This window comes from Lathyrus oleraceus, chromosome 6 (assembly GCF_024323335.1).
Source record: "Lathyrus oleraceus cultivar Zhongwan6 chromosome 6, CAAS_Psat_ZW6_1.0, whole genome shotgun sequence".
Classification (NCBI taxonomy): domain Eukaryota; kingdom Viridiplantae; phylum Streptophyta; class Magnoliopsida; order Fabales; family Fabaceae; genus Lathyrus; species Lathyrus oleraceus.
The window spans coordinates 4,397,986-4,412,682 of NC_066584.1; the positions used below are offsets into that span (position 1 = coordinate 4,397,986).

Consider the following 14,697-nt stretch of genomic DNA (forward strand, 5'->3'; position numbering starts at 1 on the left):
CTTGGTTTTCTACAAACCAAACCGGATTTTTATAGATGATTTGGCCCATAGTACTGCACTGCAATTTCTTTTCTATTCTTTGTTTCATATGTGAGAAATTTGATCGTCGATTTATTGTAAACCGAGTTACCTCTGTGTTACGAAAACAAAAACCGAATAATTTATGCTCAAATATTTCACCTTCGGTATGGGCACTGATCATGTAATGTTGTGAGGAAGACATTTTTTTGAAACTAACTTTAGTATTTCTATTAATTTGTATGGTACTGATGGTGAATGCATTGATATATTGTCTACATGTAATTAAATAGGTAAACGTTGAATGCATTGATCACACAATTCATCTGCACAGAAAGATAATACAATGCATGTGTCTGGTAGAATCTCTACACACACAAAGTATGCGCCTGCACACAAGGAATCTCACAAGACTTTATGCCCTAATAGTCCAAAGTAGGCACCCATTCCCTAGGCGCATAAAGCAACCTAGGCGCCCATGCTAATGACGCCTCTTCATTGCATGGCAAAATTCACATGCATGCGCCACTAGCCTTGGCGCATGTGACCTTGCATGTGAATATTTCATGCATGCACCTAAGGCTATGGCGCCTTCTACAAGCATGCGTCTAAGGCTATGACGCCTCCTTTATCATGCCATGCATGCATCCAATCAGATGTTGCGTAGGTTGCAAACCTAGGAAAGACTTCCTCATCTATAAATAGGGTATCAGTTCACAATATCTCATCATCTGTAACACTAAACATTTTATCTGAAACACTCTATCTTTACCACACTTAACCTCTACAGCATTATGTCTTTGTTGACTATGGGTGATGAACACAGAGGAACACTCGACAATATCTCGACATTTGTATGTTATTACTCTCTTGTTACTTATTTCATATTTATTTCGTATATCTTTCTTATCTATGTTTTTATTATATATTACTTCTTCTTATTTTATTTCTTACTTATGTTTTATTAGGACCCAAAGCGATTTCAATGTCGTGTACATGAATATGTACCCCCACGATCCTTTGATATAACCATATATTAGAGGATGTGGTTTTGGAAATCTCCTCAACATAGTCTCGTACTCGATGGACTACAAATTCATTTTTGCTTTGTTGGAGAGGTGGAGACCCGAGACCCACACATTTCACCTTCCTTTCGATGAGTGTACTGTCACACTTGAAGACATCTACATGTTGTTGGGTCTGCGTATAGATGGTAAGGCCGTGAATGGTAGAGTTAACCAGGATAACTCTATCTGCAATAAATTATTAGGTGCCCCTTTGTGTAACGACCAAGCTGAGGGAGAGACATTTGGTCAAGCTAGGGGGCAAGGTATAAATTTAAAATATCTCAAACAATATTATGCGAGTATAATATTGACCGAAGAATCAACCGAGTACGAAAAAATAATTAAAGCTCGGTGTTATATTATGATTTTATTTGGTAATTTTTTATTTCTAGAAAGTACTGGTAATACGGTAAATATTATGTATTTACCGTTATTACGCAACATTAATAAGGTAAGCACATATAGTTGGGGTTCAGCTGTATTGACCCATCTATATAGTGCAATGTGTAAAAATGCCAAAAAAATACTTGTACTTTTTATTCATGTGCGTATTTACTACAAGCATGGGGTTGGTCAAGAATGTCGTCACTCGTCCCGGTAAACGAGAACCCATTCATGTTCCCGTTTGCAACAAAGTAAGTTTAACACTTTACCATTTAATTAATTATACTTTATATTACAATTAGCTGTAAATAATATTTTTCAATTTTTTATGATCTAGGTGGTCAGTTAGAAGGATGAACTACAGTAGGTGTCTGAAACACGCTATAGTAGTCTATCGCAACCTATTGGACCACATTGGACAAGACGATATAATACTCCTATACAACTCTATTTTAATTTAAAAATACTTATCAAATTATTTATCATTTAATCGTGTCGTATTGTTGTATAGTTTATCTGGAGACCATATCTAAGTCTTGATCATCAGGTTAACCATGATGATGCTGCAGTTTGGACAACAAAGACACCAATTATCCGGTTTACTACTGTGGAGATGCACCAGAGTGACCGGGTAAAACTGCAGTTCGGCATGCAGCAACAAATTCCAGAATCTCTGACGTGTTTGGGAGATTGGCATCAAAAAAGAGTCGATGCCCAATGGAATTATTCTGACTGGAGAGACTTCGCAAAAGAGATGTGTCGTCATTGGAGGAATCGACGACAACACATATTAAACGAACCAGTCATACATGGTGCAAGACCAACTTAACAATATATGGCATGGTTTAGGTCGGTAACAACGAAACAATTTGTGTATGAGCCATGGTATTTGATTGATCCACGTCAACTAGCTTTGTCATCATACGCCCAACAACTCCGTCCAACACCAATGCCAAACAACCCAAACCTAACAACCAACCTCACACCGTCAACCTACCACATACACCCAACAACCAAACACCCAACTTCGCAACCCATTCATGTCACCCACCCAACAAACCAAACACCTAACCTCGCAATCCATTCATGTCACCCACCCAACCATAAAACCAAGAATCAAATCCTACCCACCAACAATCATACGCATCAACCACAACCGTCTATAGCCCAGATGATTCATATGGGTCACTTCATCGTAGCCCCCACCAATGATCATCCAAACATCTCATCACCAAAACACCCAACCATTGTTTAACTACAGTACACCCTAGGAACCATTGTTTCGTTTCTAAAATGATTTAATGTCCCAATTCGGGAAACTATATCATCCACAATCCAACCAACCACATCGATCTAACTACGATAACATGGGTACCGAACTCGATTACGGAAGCGTCGTTGGCCAGAGCCCCCTGACTATTGGGAACAAATGATGGCACATCTATCAAATACTGTTGGAACTTTTGTCGGACCTTCATACCAGCCATCATTGGGTCAGGTCAGCACGCAAAGATCCCAAACACCTCAGGAAAATCGTGGGAGACCTCAAAGACAAACTAACGCACCTGGATGTGGAACAGGGGGACATTTCGATCGGGTCGGTCATTAAATTTTTGTCAATTCCATGTAACTTTTATTATACCATGAATAAAACTTTTTTTAATATTTTATTATTTATAAAAGATAAAATTTTAAAAAAATAATAATACAAAGGTGTATGCACCTGATGAATTGACGCATACACCAAAGGCCAGGTGCATGCGCCAGCACCCTGGACGCCCCCATTTCATGCTTCAAAAGCATGCGTCAGTGGTACTGGCGTCTCCTCTTATTTGCAAATGGATGCGCCAACTCATCTGGCGCATCCGTTTTTAAAGATGGTTATTTTGAAAAAAAAAATTAAAATATTGATTATTTTGAAGAAAAAAATTAAATAGTGATTATTTAAAAAAAAAACTTTTGAAACATGTATCATATTCTTTTATCTTTGATTATTAGTTCTTTAAACATTCTTTTTTTTCTTTAAGTGATTTTTTTATTTTAACTTTGAAATTGTCATGTTAATCATCTTACTTTTCATCTTTAAACTATATTCATTTAAAAGGTCTTCATTCAAATGTTCAAATTTTGAATATAACTGAAAAATAATACTAACAAAAGTGATATATAACAAAGATAAAACTAAATAGTCATGCATTTTTTATATTAAAAACAAAATAAAAAGTAAAATATTTTTAAAAAACTAAGAATACTCATATTTTCAATTTTTTAGTATTGAAGTCTAGATTACGACAATTATTCAGTTCAAACTTGAAAATTTAAATTATATATTTTTCTTCACCTAAAATCATTTAAATAGAAGAAGAGAAAAACTTGTGTGTTATTCTATCTTTTTATTTTTATAAAATTTAAATAAAAAAACTGATTAACAAATTTAACACTTTTAATTAACAACAACAATTAAACTATATTAATTGACTTGTAGTTGACTTTTAAATATATTTAATCTTCAAATTATTAACATGCATATAATATAATATAATCAAACTTATATTCATTCATAATGATCCATTCTTTTAACATCATATAATATATACAACATTTGACCCTACAAAGATTCATGACAAAAGTGCTTAAGAAAATCACCATGTCATGTCATGATCTTTTAGTCAACTTATTATTATTATCATAACATATTTGCTACTCATACTATACTATACTACACTCCTTATATACCTAGCTATACTATATAACACATGTATATAGTATAGCATGCATATACATATACACACATTATATTATCATTATTTTATGATCTTTGTTGTTGTTGTTGTTGGCTGGATTTGATTTACATGCACCATGGTGTTTGTAAAGAATCCCAACCACTAAAATTTCCACCTGAATTATATAATCCATCAGGATCACTGATCATTGGATAATCCATTGAAATTGCAGCATCCAAAGACATAGCAGCCTCTCTCCAGATTGAATCATCATCAATCACTGGCATGGTACTTTCATAATTCATTGTTCCAAAAAATGAATCATTTGAAATATTATTATTATTGTAGCTTTGATCAACCTGTTGTTGTTCCATTGTGTTTGTAGCATCCATTGGAAATGGCAGAATGGAATTGTCACTGTTGTATATGGGTCCAATGTCACCAACAAAAACAGTGTTGTTGATGTTGTTAATGTTGTTGTTCATGTTGATGTTGTTGCTCATGTTGCTCATGTTGATGTTGTTGCATGAATTGACATTTGAAATATTGAAGCTGTTGTTGTTGTTGGGGTTGGGTTGAATTTGAATTTGTTGATGTTGCATTTCAGGTGTTTGTGATATTGTTGCAGAGGGTGCAGAAGGAGTAGAAAGATCTGGAAGATTGAGTTTTGCTTCAGAACCATAAAGCTTGCGAGCAGCAGCATCATAAGCTAAAGCAGCTTCGTGAGAAGTTTCAAAAGTACCAAGCCAGAGACGAGCGCCGCGGTTAGGTTCGCGGATTTCAGCCACCCATTTGCCCCAAGTTCTCTGCCTCACACCTTTGTAAGTGCAGCTTGCGTTTTCAGGTCCACCTTTGCCTCGCATGCACCCTTTTCTTGAACTAGCTTGTGCTGGTTTTTTCAACTGTTTTTTCTCTTCATTTCCCAACCCTGATTTCATCATTTTTTTTTCTTCTGATTTTTTCTGCTTTTTTTCTGGTTCTGTTTGTATTGTGTTTTTTCTGTTACACACTCAGGTTCCAGCAGAGAACTGAAATGTGAGTTTGAGTGTGTTAGGTATGAAAACAGGCTTATGTTGTTGAGGGAAAAAAGTAGAAGAATGCATGGTATTTATATGTGAAAACATGTGTAGTAATGTGCTAAATCCATGTATATGAAACGTGGCCCTTAGTGAGTTTGAGCTGCTACTTGTCATCATGAACAAGGCTAACCGTGTCAACTATGATCCTTACTGTTGATATATCTTGTACACACTTGGCTTAAGTTTTTCTACATAGTTTAATTCTCAAGAACAAAATTCTCACTTGATTTCCCTTTTTTCTTTTTTGTTTGAAATAATAAATGAAAGTCATGAATTAAATTAATGTAGTTATATGTTTTTTTCTTAACCTTGAAACTGAAGTATCTAACATTAATAATAATAATAATAATAATGTGTTAAAAGAGTTTCATATTCGATGTAATCACGTATATCTAAACATGTGTTTATAAATGAGGATAATTTTTATTTTAAAAGTCGGTTTTGTAAATTTGAGTACAAAGTTGAGTTCAGCCTAATCAAGACCATAAGATTTGTTATCAGGTCATTACTATTGGATCATTGAGTCAAATTTCAAATGTTCAAGTATAAACATGAAAGATGTTAAGAGTTTCACATTATATAAGATTAAATATGAATATATATTTATATATATTTATGTTTATAAGTAGGTGTTTTTGTCGGTTAAACTCAACTCAAATTATAAGATAATGCGAGTTTGACTAAGCCGTAGATTAAATCTAACTAAAACTTGTTTAGCTAAGAATTTGAACTAAGATTTCTCCGAACTGTTTGTGTTTAGCTGAAGTTTGATATAGCATAGAAAAAAAAACAATATGTTGAGAAGGAAAGGTAAAAGTAAATAAAAGGATTGTTTTTTATTATATATTTATTGTTGCTTTAGTAATGTGGATTTGGATAATGGTCATTTACTGGCACAGTGATATTTAGAGGAAACGGTTGAAGATAAGTACGTGCAGGGGTTTCAAAAAAATAAGACTCACATGAGAAGCCTTTGTACGTGGAAGGAAACAAACCCAGGTGTTTCAAAGTGCTAAGAGAATTAGAATCAGTCATCAATGTGGCTAGTAAAAGAGCCAAAAACTAGTTAGGTACATTGGAATTAGTCATCACTTACGACATATTTACGAGTTTATCGAAATTTATAATAACCATCATGCATTGCACTAGTGTGCGTTCCTTTTTATTTTGTTATGGTTCAAGATTTAAGAATCTCAACTAGATAAGTACTTATTTTGTTCTACACTACTAGTACTGTTATTTTGTGCCTTTTTTTTTTTCTCTTAAAATTAGTATAAAAAAAAGTTCCTCTAAGTCCCGGTTAAGAATTTATCCTTTAAGAATTGTGCATAAAACCTTCCAAGTGAACTATTTATCTATAAATAAATTAAAAACTGAAATTAATGATTGTTACTTATCACAATAAAAAGGTTTAAGTAATCATAAATTATTTGAAAGTATGCTTTTAAATGACAGTCGAAAGCATACTTTCAAATCACGCACGGATACACAAATAGAATGTGTTCCGATGCGCGCATCTTACAAATCAAATAAAGTACATGGATATGAAGTGATAAGTAGACTATATTATTTATTACAATAAGGCTTATCCCATTTGTAAGGAAAGAATGCATGACACAGTACTGTCGTCATACATCATTTAAAATAGCTTTAAATTGAATAAAAGACTCACCGTATCTTTCTAAAGTCAAACTCAACGGATAAGGTGAAGTTATGCTATTTAGACACAAAAATGAATACTATAAACTATACATTAAATAAGTGTTGGAAGAGAGAAAAGGTAATAAAAAACAAAAACAAAATTATTAAAAATAAGTGTTGGTGATGTTGTATTTCTCATTGAATACTTATTCCTCCAAAGTTTCCGGGAGTGTTTTATTTCTCATTGAATAACTTTTTGTTTGTTTGCTAGTTTAAGATAAGTTGTACATTGATAACTTTCTCTTTGATCTTGACCAAATATTCAAGTTTCACTAAATTGCAAATCTTCTTCAACAGTAAGAGTTGGTAAGCTGTAACACGATTTTGTTTCAATATTTAATGGAGTACAATGTTTCCTTTGTCCCAAGAATATATCAACAACAATAATATTAGCAACAATAATATTAGCATTACAAATAGAGTACAATATTTCCTTTACTATATACCTAGTAGTGGATGTTACAAGCATCTCTTTAAGTTTTACTACAACTGATATAATTTACAAGTCAAATTGCCAATCTTGCTTGCAACAATATACGAGGTCCAGGAACGTGGACTATCATCTCATGTGTCCGGCTTCTCACATCGCGTTAGTAATTTCTCTATAACCAACTGGTGATTTTCTTAATGGTTGTTCTCTGATAAAGCCAAATTAACACCAGAACCGATTTAAGTGTAGTCTTGGCAGAAAGCCTCGTTGAACTGTAAGTGTTTGACAAAGCATAGGACACGAATCTCACCGCGTGACAGTGGAAGCCAATGCTCCATTGGAATCAATGCAATGCCTTAAAGCAGCCCTTATCTCCTTTAACATCTCCTTAACCCTGATACGCTTTCTGCAATAAGACAACATGAGCCGATGGGGTACTATGAAAAGTATGATACAAAAGGTTTAAACATTTGGCAAGTGTCTGAAATGTTATGAAGGAAAAAACTCGAGAAAAAAAACAATATGAAACAAAACATCAAGAACTTACAGAACACTAACTCCAATAACAGAGTGAGGTCGTGGATAGTCCTCAAGTTTTTTTTCCTTTGTGTCACTTTCATCAGACAATAATTGAGCAGGAATTTCAGAAGTTGGTTTTTGTTGAGAAGCTGTACCATCACTGCCAATTCTTAGAATTTCTTGAGTCAATATTGGAAGCTTGTCCTCAACCTGAAATGAAAATTAACAAACATGTTTATTGCATGACTTATTTTTCATATCACAAGATAAAAATAAGAAAGTGTGAGCTTTGGTGCAATGGTAAAAAAGTATATGATTGTGCCAAGGTGGTGCTGGGTTCTAGATGTAGATAGAGAATCTTCCTTCGCAGGGTCTAAACGTATTGCCCTCACTAGAATTCATAGTGATGGGAATCTCATATGCACTGAGCCTCCCTTTACAAGATAATAGGCAGTTAAAGATACACTCATACTCGCATAGAGGTTACAAGAAGGACACTACATACCTCTGGAAGGTCAATCTTATTCAAAACGACAATGTATGGTCGTTCGAGGTACTCAGGATTATACATGCGCAACTCCTGCAAAATATAATAGAATAGAAAGAGAATGAGCAAGATTAACGACACCAAAACATAAGGGAGAGATACAAATTCCAATAAGAAAAGTTGGACTGCCAAAAGATTACTTTATGCACATTAAACTGACTAGACTTATTTGCATGAGGAAAGGATAAACAATAAACAGTATAGTTGTGATTATTAAAATGCAATGTACATACTTCTCTGACAGTTCTGTAGTCATTTACAGGGTTTTCAGTAGATGCATCAACAACATGGACCAATAGACGTGTTCTTCTTAGGTGTCTCAAAAAATTGCGACCAAGACCCTGAAAGATAAAAACGATTTCATTTTAACTACTTAGCAGCTCAATGGTTTAAAGGAGGGTTATTTGACGACATTAATGAATTTATTGATACCTTTCCCAAGTGAGCACCTTCAATAAGACCAGGCAAATCTGCCAATGTGGCTTCAGATGAATACATTCCTGCTCCCAAGTTGGGATCACCATCAAGGCGCCCAAGATTTGGCATTAATGTTGTAAAAGGATAATCAGCAATATCGGGTTTTGCAAGGGTAATGGCTCCCAGAAGCGTTGATTTCCCAGCATTTGGAAGTCCCTACAACAAGATTAACTTGGTCTTGAGCAGCTGAATGAACATATTTTAAGGAGTAAAACCTTCACTCACTCTACAGCCAACAAATTTCATTTGGACAAACAGTAATAGGCAACTTTTGTTCACCATATTAAAGGCAGGTTAAAACCAATATTTTTGTTTCTCAGAAATCTAAAAGTATCATCCTTGATAAAGAGATAAGACACAAAATCCATCCATCAACATCGCACACAAAGTTATTACGAAGATAGGAGTAAGAAAACCGATAAAGAATTAAACAGGACATTATGCATAGATGCAATACTTACAACCAAACCAACGTCAGCTACAACTCGTAGGGTCAACTCCAACTTAACTTCCTCCCCAGGTTGACCGTGAACTAAAACCTGTAACAATTTTGAAATGTCGGTTTTATCTTACAAGAATATAGGAATTAGGAACACAACTAGCTAAATGCAGTGACATCTAATCCGACTAGTAAATGCAAAATGTTCAAATACATTTTAAATTTTTTATTGATACTCTTGTTAATGGATTCAAGATACATTTTAAATTTTTTATAATACCAAAAATGAAAATGCTAATTTAATATAACAGTTCCAGACCCCGGCAAATACTGAGTAAAGAGCATGTATTTTGGATTTAAAAAATTGGTTGACCATTATGAACTGCAAAATTACACCAAAATTGACTAAACTGAGAGAGCAAGAGCATGAAGGCCATGTTGATTCAATCCTTTAATACATGCACAATGAAGTCTATAATTGTAAGAGGCCACTAATGATATCTTCCAAAGATACAACCAAGTAAATATTTTAGTGAACACATAAAGACACAATAGGCTTTACCTTATCCGAGTCATCTCTCATCATGTTTGTTGTCAAACTCGTAGTTTTTTTCCTATTATGTTTTGGCATATCTAACAAGCTAATCTAGGAAGACAAGAAAAAAGTTGGAATCAGGCGCAAAATACAACAATAGTAACTAGCATAATGTGTATACCACGACTAACCTTATATTTTCAGGGAAAGAATATAATGTTAGAACGAAAGTTCTCAAAAATAATCCTTACTTACAGAGCAGTACCCAAGAACGTGATTTTATTTATTCCATGTCAAACTATTTGATTTTATCACCAATGTGAACTGGTATACTTATGTGATACTAGGTTATTTTTAAACGAATTGAATGAATTTTTGAAAGAATTTCAAATCTGTATATTGCTATTTACCCCTCCTTGTCCACCCCTCGCAACAAGAACTTCATCACCATGTCGTGCTAGATCAGCTAACATCTTTCCTCGTTTGCTTTTCACAACTGTACCTATAAGTCACAATCATAAACACAATACAGTAGGATATCAAATTTAGTTTTCTGCGAGTCCTTTTCACCAAAATGTTGTTTCTTAAATTAACTAAATTGTATTTATTTTCCAAATCAACTATAAAAATACTGTAAATTTTTGCACCATTTGTGATGAATTCAAGAATAACCAATTAAATGTAATATTTACTACCAACCTCATCCCACTAATAATCCGGCAGCGCCATAATATTGTATCAAATATTATACTTCCATCAGACTCAGAAATATTGACATCTTTCTTAATAATTTCTCTTTTAATTCTTCTTCAATTCAACCTCAAATGGTTTAACTACCCTCTAAGTTTTCTAAGTTTTTTTACTACAACTTTATATGTCTTCTCTTGCATGCCCAAATCACCTTAGTCTAGTTTCCACCCTATTTTCTCCTATAGGTGTTGCCTCAACTCTCTAATATTTTCCAATCTTACACATTCAATGCAGCATCTTCATTTCCACTGCAATTAATTTTCTTTGGCTTTGCTAATCAAAATATATCAAATCTATCTCCAGAGAAGAACCAGAACGAAATTTGGTATAATAACAAAAACAAAAAAAACAGAATGAAATTTGCAAACCTAGAGGAACAGGAATCCTAACAGTAGGAGCAGCAATTCCATTTCGCAAGTAAGAAGTAAAAACACCAACTGCATCAACATTTCCACCACGTTTCGCGTTAAACCGATTCTTATTATGAAACTCTAACAAAGTATCTTTAGTCTCATCTGCATAGATAACAACATCACCACCATGACCACCCATTGGAAGTATAAGCGATCCATCAAAATCTCTTTTCAACGCACTTCTCTTATGGTTATCAATCGATTTTCCTTTTCCTTTTCCCTTTTCAACTTCTTTTTTAGGTTTCTGGTTCAGAATCGATCCGTGACCTCCGTCGCCTCCGCGAACGGTTATGATTACGTGGTCGAAGTATTTGTGAGGCTCCTTTGTTAACGCCGTTGACGGTGGAGGGTTTGGATTGGTAACTCTGCATTCTACTGTTTTCCGTTTGTGTTGGAGTTTGATGGTCCTGTATGAATGTTAAGAATGAATGGCGTTAATTAACGGCGAAAGTGAAATGGTAATGATGAGGATGAGGATGTACCTTGGTGGAAGATGAAGTGGGAGTGGAAGGAAGTGATGAGTGGAAAAGAAGGGAGTTTGGCGTGAATGAAAGGTGAGAAATGATGATGGTGGTGGTGAAGTCAGTGAAGCCATTATCCGAATTTGGATTGAGAAAGAGGAACAAGATGTGACTCAAGAACGAAAGTTGGGCCGTAAGAGAGTGAATATAAAGCCCAAGAGTATATCTTTGGTTCAAAAGCCTACAACTTTTTAAGAAAATTCTCACTATGTTTAGGGTGGTTGCTCTTTCCACTTTTGTGGATTCTCTTAAGTTACACTGAAAAGTCAAAATTGTCGCTAACATTTAAAATTTATTTTTGTATGCATCTTTTTTAAATATATTTTAGTATTTTTCAAATGAATCACTCTCATTTTAAAAAAAAAAAAAAAATGTGTTTGATAGTAAAAATTATTGTCAGACTGCACTGATATTTGCCACCCTACTAGACCATATACAACCACAACTCCAACCACAATCATTTCTTCTATAAGATAGAAAGAGGATAGAATAAATAAAATGAATAATATCCTTATCTCTTTAAAACGGGAAGTATCATCAAATTCATCACTATTCTAAATAACAAGTAATTTATATATATATATATATATATATATATATATATATATATATATATATATATATATATATATATATATATATATATATATATATATATATATATATATATATATATATATATATATATATATATATATATATATATATATATTCATTTATTCATACTCTTGTGCTTTCTTATATATTAAGTTTGATTTTAGAGAGTTCATTCTAGAGTCTTCCATATCATATTTGGAATAATCCTTTTGGACCAATGTGAATGCTTGTTTGATTTAATTTCTTTTATGTGCAACGATTATATATATATATATATATATATATATATATATATATATATTTTGATGTAATCAAATACAATCTTTAAGGAACTAGATTTTGTTGGTGTGCTAATGCATCAGAGAACCAAGTGTTCTTAATCCTTATGTTGCTAAAGTTGTAGTTAGGAAATATTTTATCACTAAACACATGTTTATACTACGTGATGATATGTTTAAATGGATATATAGTGAAGTTGTTAAGTTAAGTTAAGTTTTAGCGTAGTTATTGAGAGGTCTATTTTAAAATCTGATAGAAGAATTTTTTTTGTTGGAATGGTTTGTTAAGTAAGTGGTGAGTATAAATAAGCAAATGGAAATTTGAAATGTGATGACAAATGTTTCTGTGTTACTATATAATGACAAATGTTTGGAAATTTAATGTTACCTGCAATGTACATAATTAAGATTTGATCTCAAATAAGTAGGTCATCTGATTGTCGATCGTTTATATGTTGAAGAGAAAAAAATTGTTAAGATGACTATGAATATAGTTCTACCCAAAAACATATTCATGACTTAAAAAAAAGACTTTTGAATAGTGTAACAAATATTAAGCAAGTTTATTATGCCCTACACATAAACAACAAAACTATAATAGGCCAAGAACTGACAGTTGTTAAAAGAGTTTGACGAACATGATTATATCTCTAGGTATAAAAGTACTAGTGATGGAAACTTTATTCAACATCCATTATGGGCACGTCTAAAATTTATCAAGTTTTTAATCACATTTATCATTATATTGTTAATGGATTCAACGTATAATACCAACAAATACAAATTATATTTTCTTGAATTTGTTGGTGTTACTTCTACATATATGACATATTCAATTGCTTTTGCTTTTAAATGTGAAAATGAAGATAATATCACCCGAGCTCTAGAAATTGTTGAATTGTAATTCCTTGTGTCGAAGTAGGTTGCTCGACAGAACAATGATGTGTCGAATAGCCTATGATGTCGAGTTGTATTAGCGTGTCGAAATGTCGAAGCATGTTGCTTCACACAGGATTTTGACTTAGGCCTATTTTTAGTAGTGTTAACTATTTTGGGATTTTGTAATTTTGGGTTTTGGCTTAAGGAGTAAGCTAACATAAATCTATAAATAGAGGGAGTAACCCCTATTCTTAAGTACAAATCATAACAGTGTATTCACAGAATTTTGCAGTTGCAGAGTGAATAAAGAAGTTTTTCACAAGTTGTGGACAGAGAGAAAACTCTAGAGAAAATATTTTTCTTCTTCTCGAACATTTTTTTCTTTTTTTTCTCAATCGTTCTATTCGTTTCATTATCATTGTGTGGTTGATAACAATATTATTCATCAAGATTGATAGAAATTCTCCATAGGTTGTGGTGGATTTCCAACATCTGATATCAAGAGCTCCGGTTTGAGTGATTTGTGGGGAAAAAATCAGAATGGCAATGAATCATCCAAAGAGGCATTTTCCAATGAATCTTCTGATTCTCAAAAACAATAATTGTGAGAATTAGTGCAAGCAGATGAAGGTTGTGTTCTGCTATCAAGATCTTTGGGATATTATGAAGGGAAGAGTGACAACGCTTGCAGAAAACATGACGGATCAAGAAAGGGTTGCACACAAAGAATTGAAAAAGAAAGATTATAAAGCTCTCTTTATAATCCATCAATATGTTGATCTAGATAACTTTGAAAAGGTTGGTGATGTAGAGTCAGCAAAAGAAGCATCGAAAATTCTAGAGAAGTCGTTTGGAGGCGCGGAGAAGCTGAAAAAGGTGAGATTACAAACTCATAAAAGGACATATGAATTGCTTCAGATGGAAGACAATGAAAGCATAATTGATTTCTTCACTAAGGTTATGAAACTGGTGGATCAAATCAAGGTATATGTAGAAGTGTTGGCATCAAGATCTGTTGTTGAAAAGATCTTAAGGTCGCTGGCTCCAAAGTTCGACCACGTGATAGTGGCCATAGAAGAGTCGAAACTGACAAAGGAAAAGCTTCAATGAATGCTTGATTCTCATGAGATGAATATTCTCCCATGAGAATTGATACATAGGTGCTCTTTATGAGAGTTGTTATAGCCAAGAAACACACATCTGATTGTGTGAAGTTATAACTTGTGTTGATTGTATGGTTTAAGGCAAGGGTATCAGGCACATCCAAAAGGTTTTAGTGAGGTGTAACCTGGTTCCTTTTTAAACAAAAAGGAGTAGGGGTTTTCATTTTGAGTAATTGA

General features: G+C 33.4%; 2 protein-coding genes across 2 annotated transcripts; both read right to left on the reverse strand.

Moving 5' to 3' along the window:
* Nucleotides 1-4,003: 4,003 nt before the first annotated feature.
* Nucleotides 4,004-5,284, reverse strand: LOC127097217 (dehydration-responsive element-binding protein 2D-like). Its single transcript, XM_051035722.1, has one exon. The coding sequence runs from the start codon at nt 5,131-5,133 to the stop codon at nt 4,318-4,320; it is 816 nt and encodes a 271-aa protein (XP_050891679.1). The 5' UTR covers nt 5,134-5,284; the 3' UTR covers nt 4,004-4,317.
* Nucleotides 5,285-7,342: 2,058 nt separating this feature from the next.
* LOC127097218 (probable GTP-binding protein OBGC2) lies at nt 7,343-11,738 on the reverse strand. The gene is made up of 11 exons (XM_051035723.1): nt 11,565-11,738; nt 11,038-11,489; nt 10,330-10,421; nt 9,947-10,030; nt 9,407-9,484; nt 8,901-9,101; nt 8,702-8,809; nt 8,427-8,501; nt 7,950-8,131; nt 7,713-7,808; nt 7,343-7,610 (listed from the first exon to the last, which is right to left on the reverse strand). Exons 1-11 carry the CDS (start codon nt 11,675-11,677, stop codon nt 7,553-7,555), a joined length of 1,539 nt encoding a protein of 512 aa, XP_050891680.1. The 5' UTR covers nt 11,678-11,738; the 3' UTR covers nt 7,343-7,552.
* Nucleotides 11,739-14,697: the final 2,959 nt, after the last annotated feature.

Excerpts from the sequence above, each read along its gene's own strand:
- LOC127097218 (XM_051035723.1), bottom strand. The coding sequence starts at position 11,677 with ATGGCTTCACTGACTTCACCACCACCATCATCATTTCTCACCTTTCAT. Across the intron at positions 9,485-9,946 it reads TGAGAGATGACTCGGATAAG|GTTTTAGTTCACGGTCAACC; the intron begins GTAAAGCCTATT and ends AAATTGTTACAG. Across the intron at positions 8,502-8,701 it reads ACTACAGAACTGTCAGAGAA|GAGTTGCGCATGTATAATCC; the intron begins GTATGTACATTG and ends TATATTTTGCAG.
- LOC127097217 (XM_051035722.1), bottom strand. The coding sequence starts at position 5,133 with ATGATGAAATCAGGGTTGGGAAATGAAGAGAAAAAACAGTTGAAAAAA.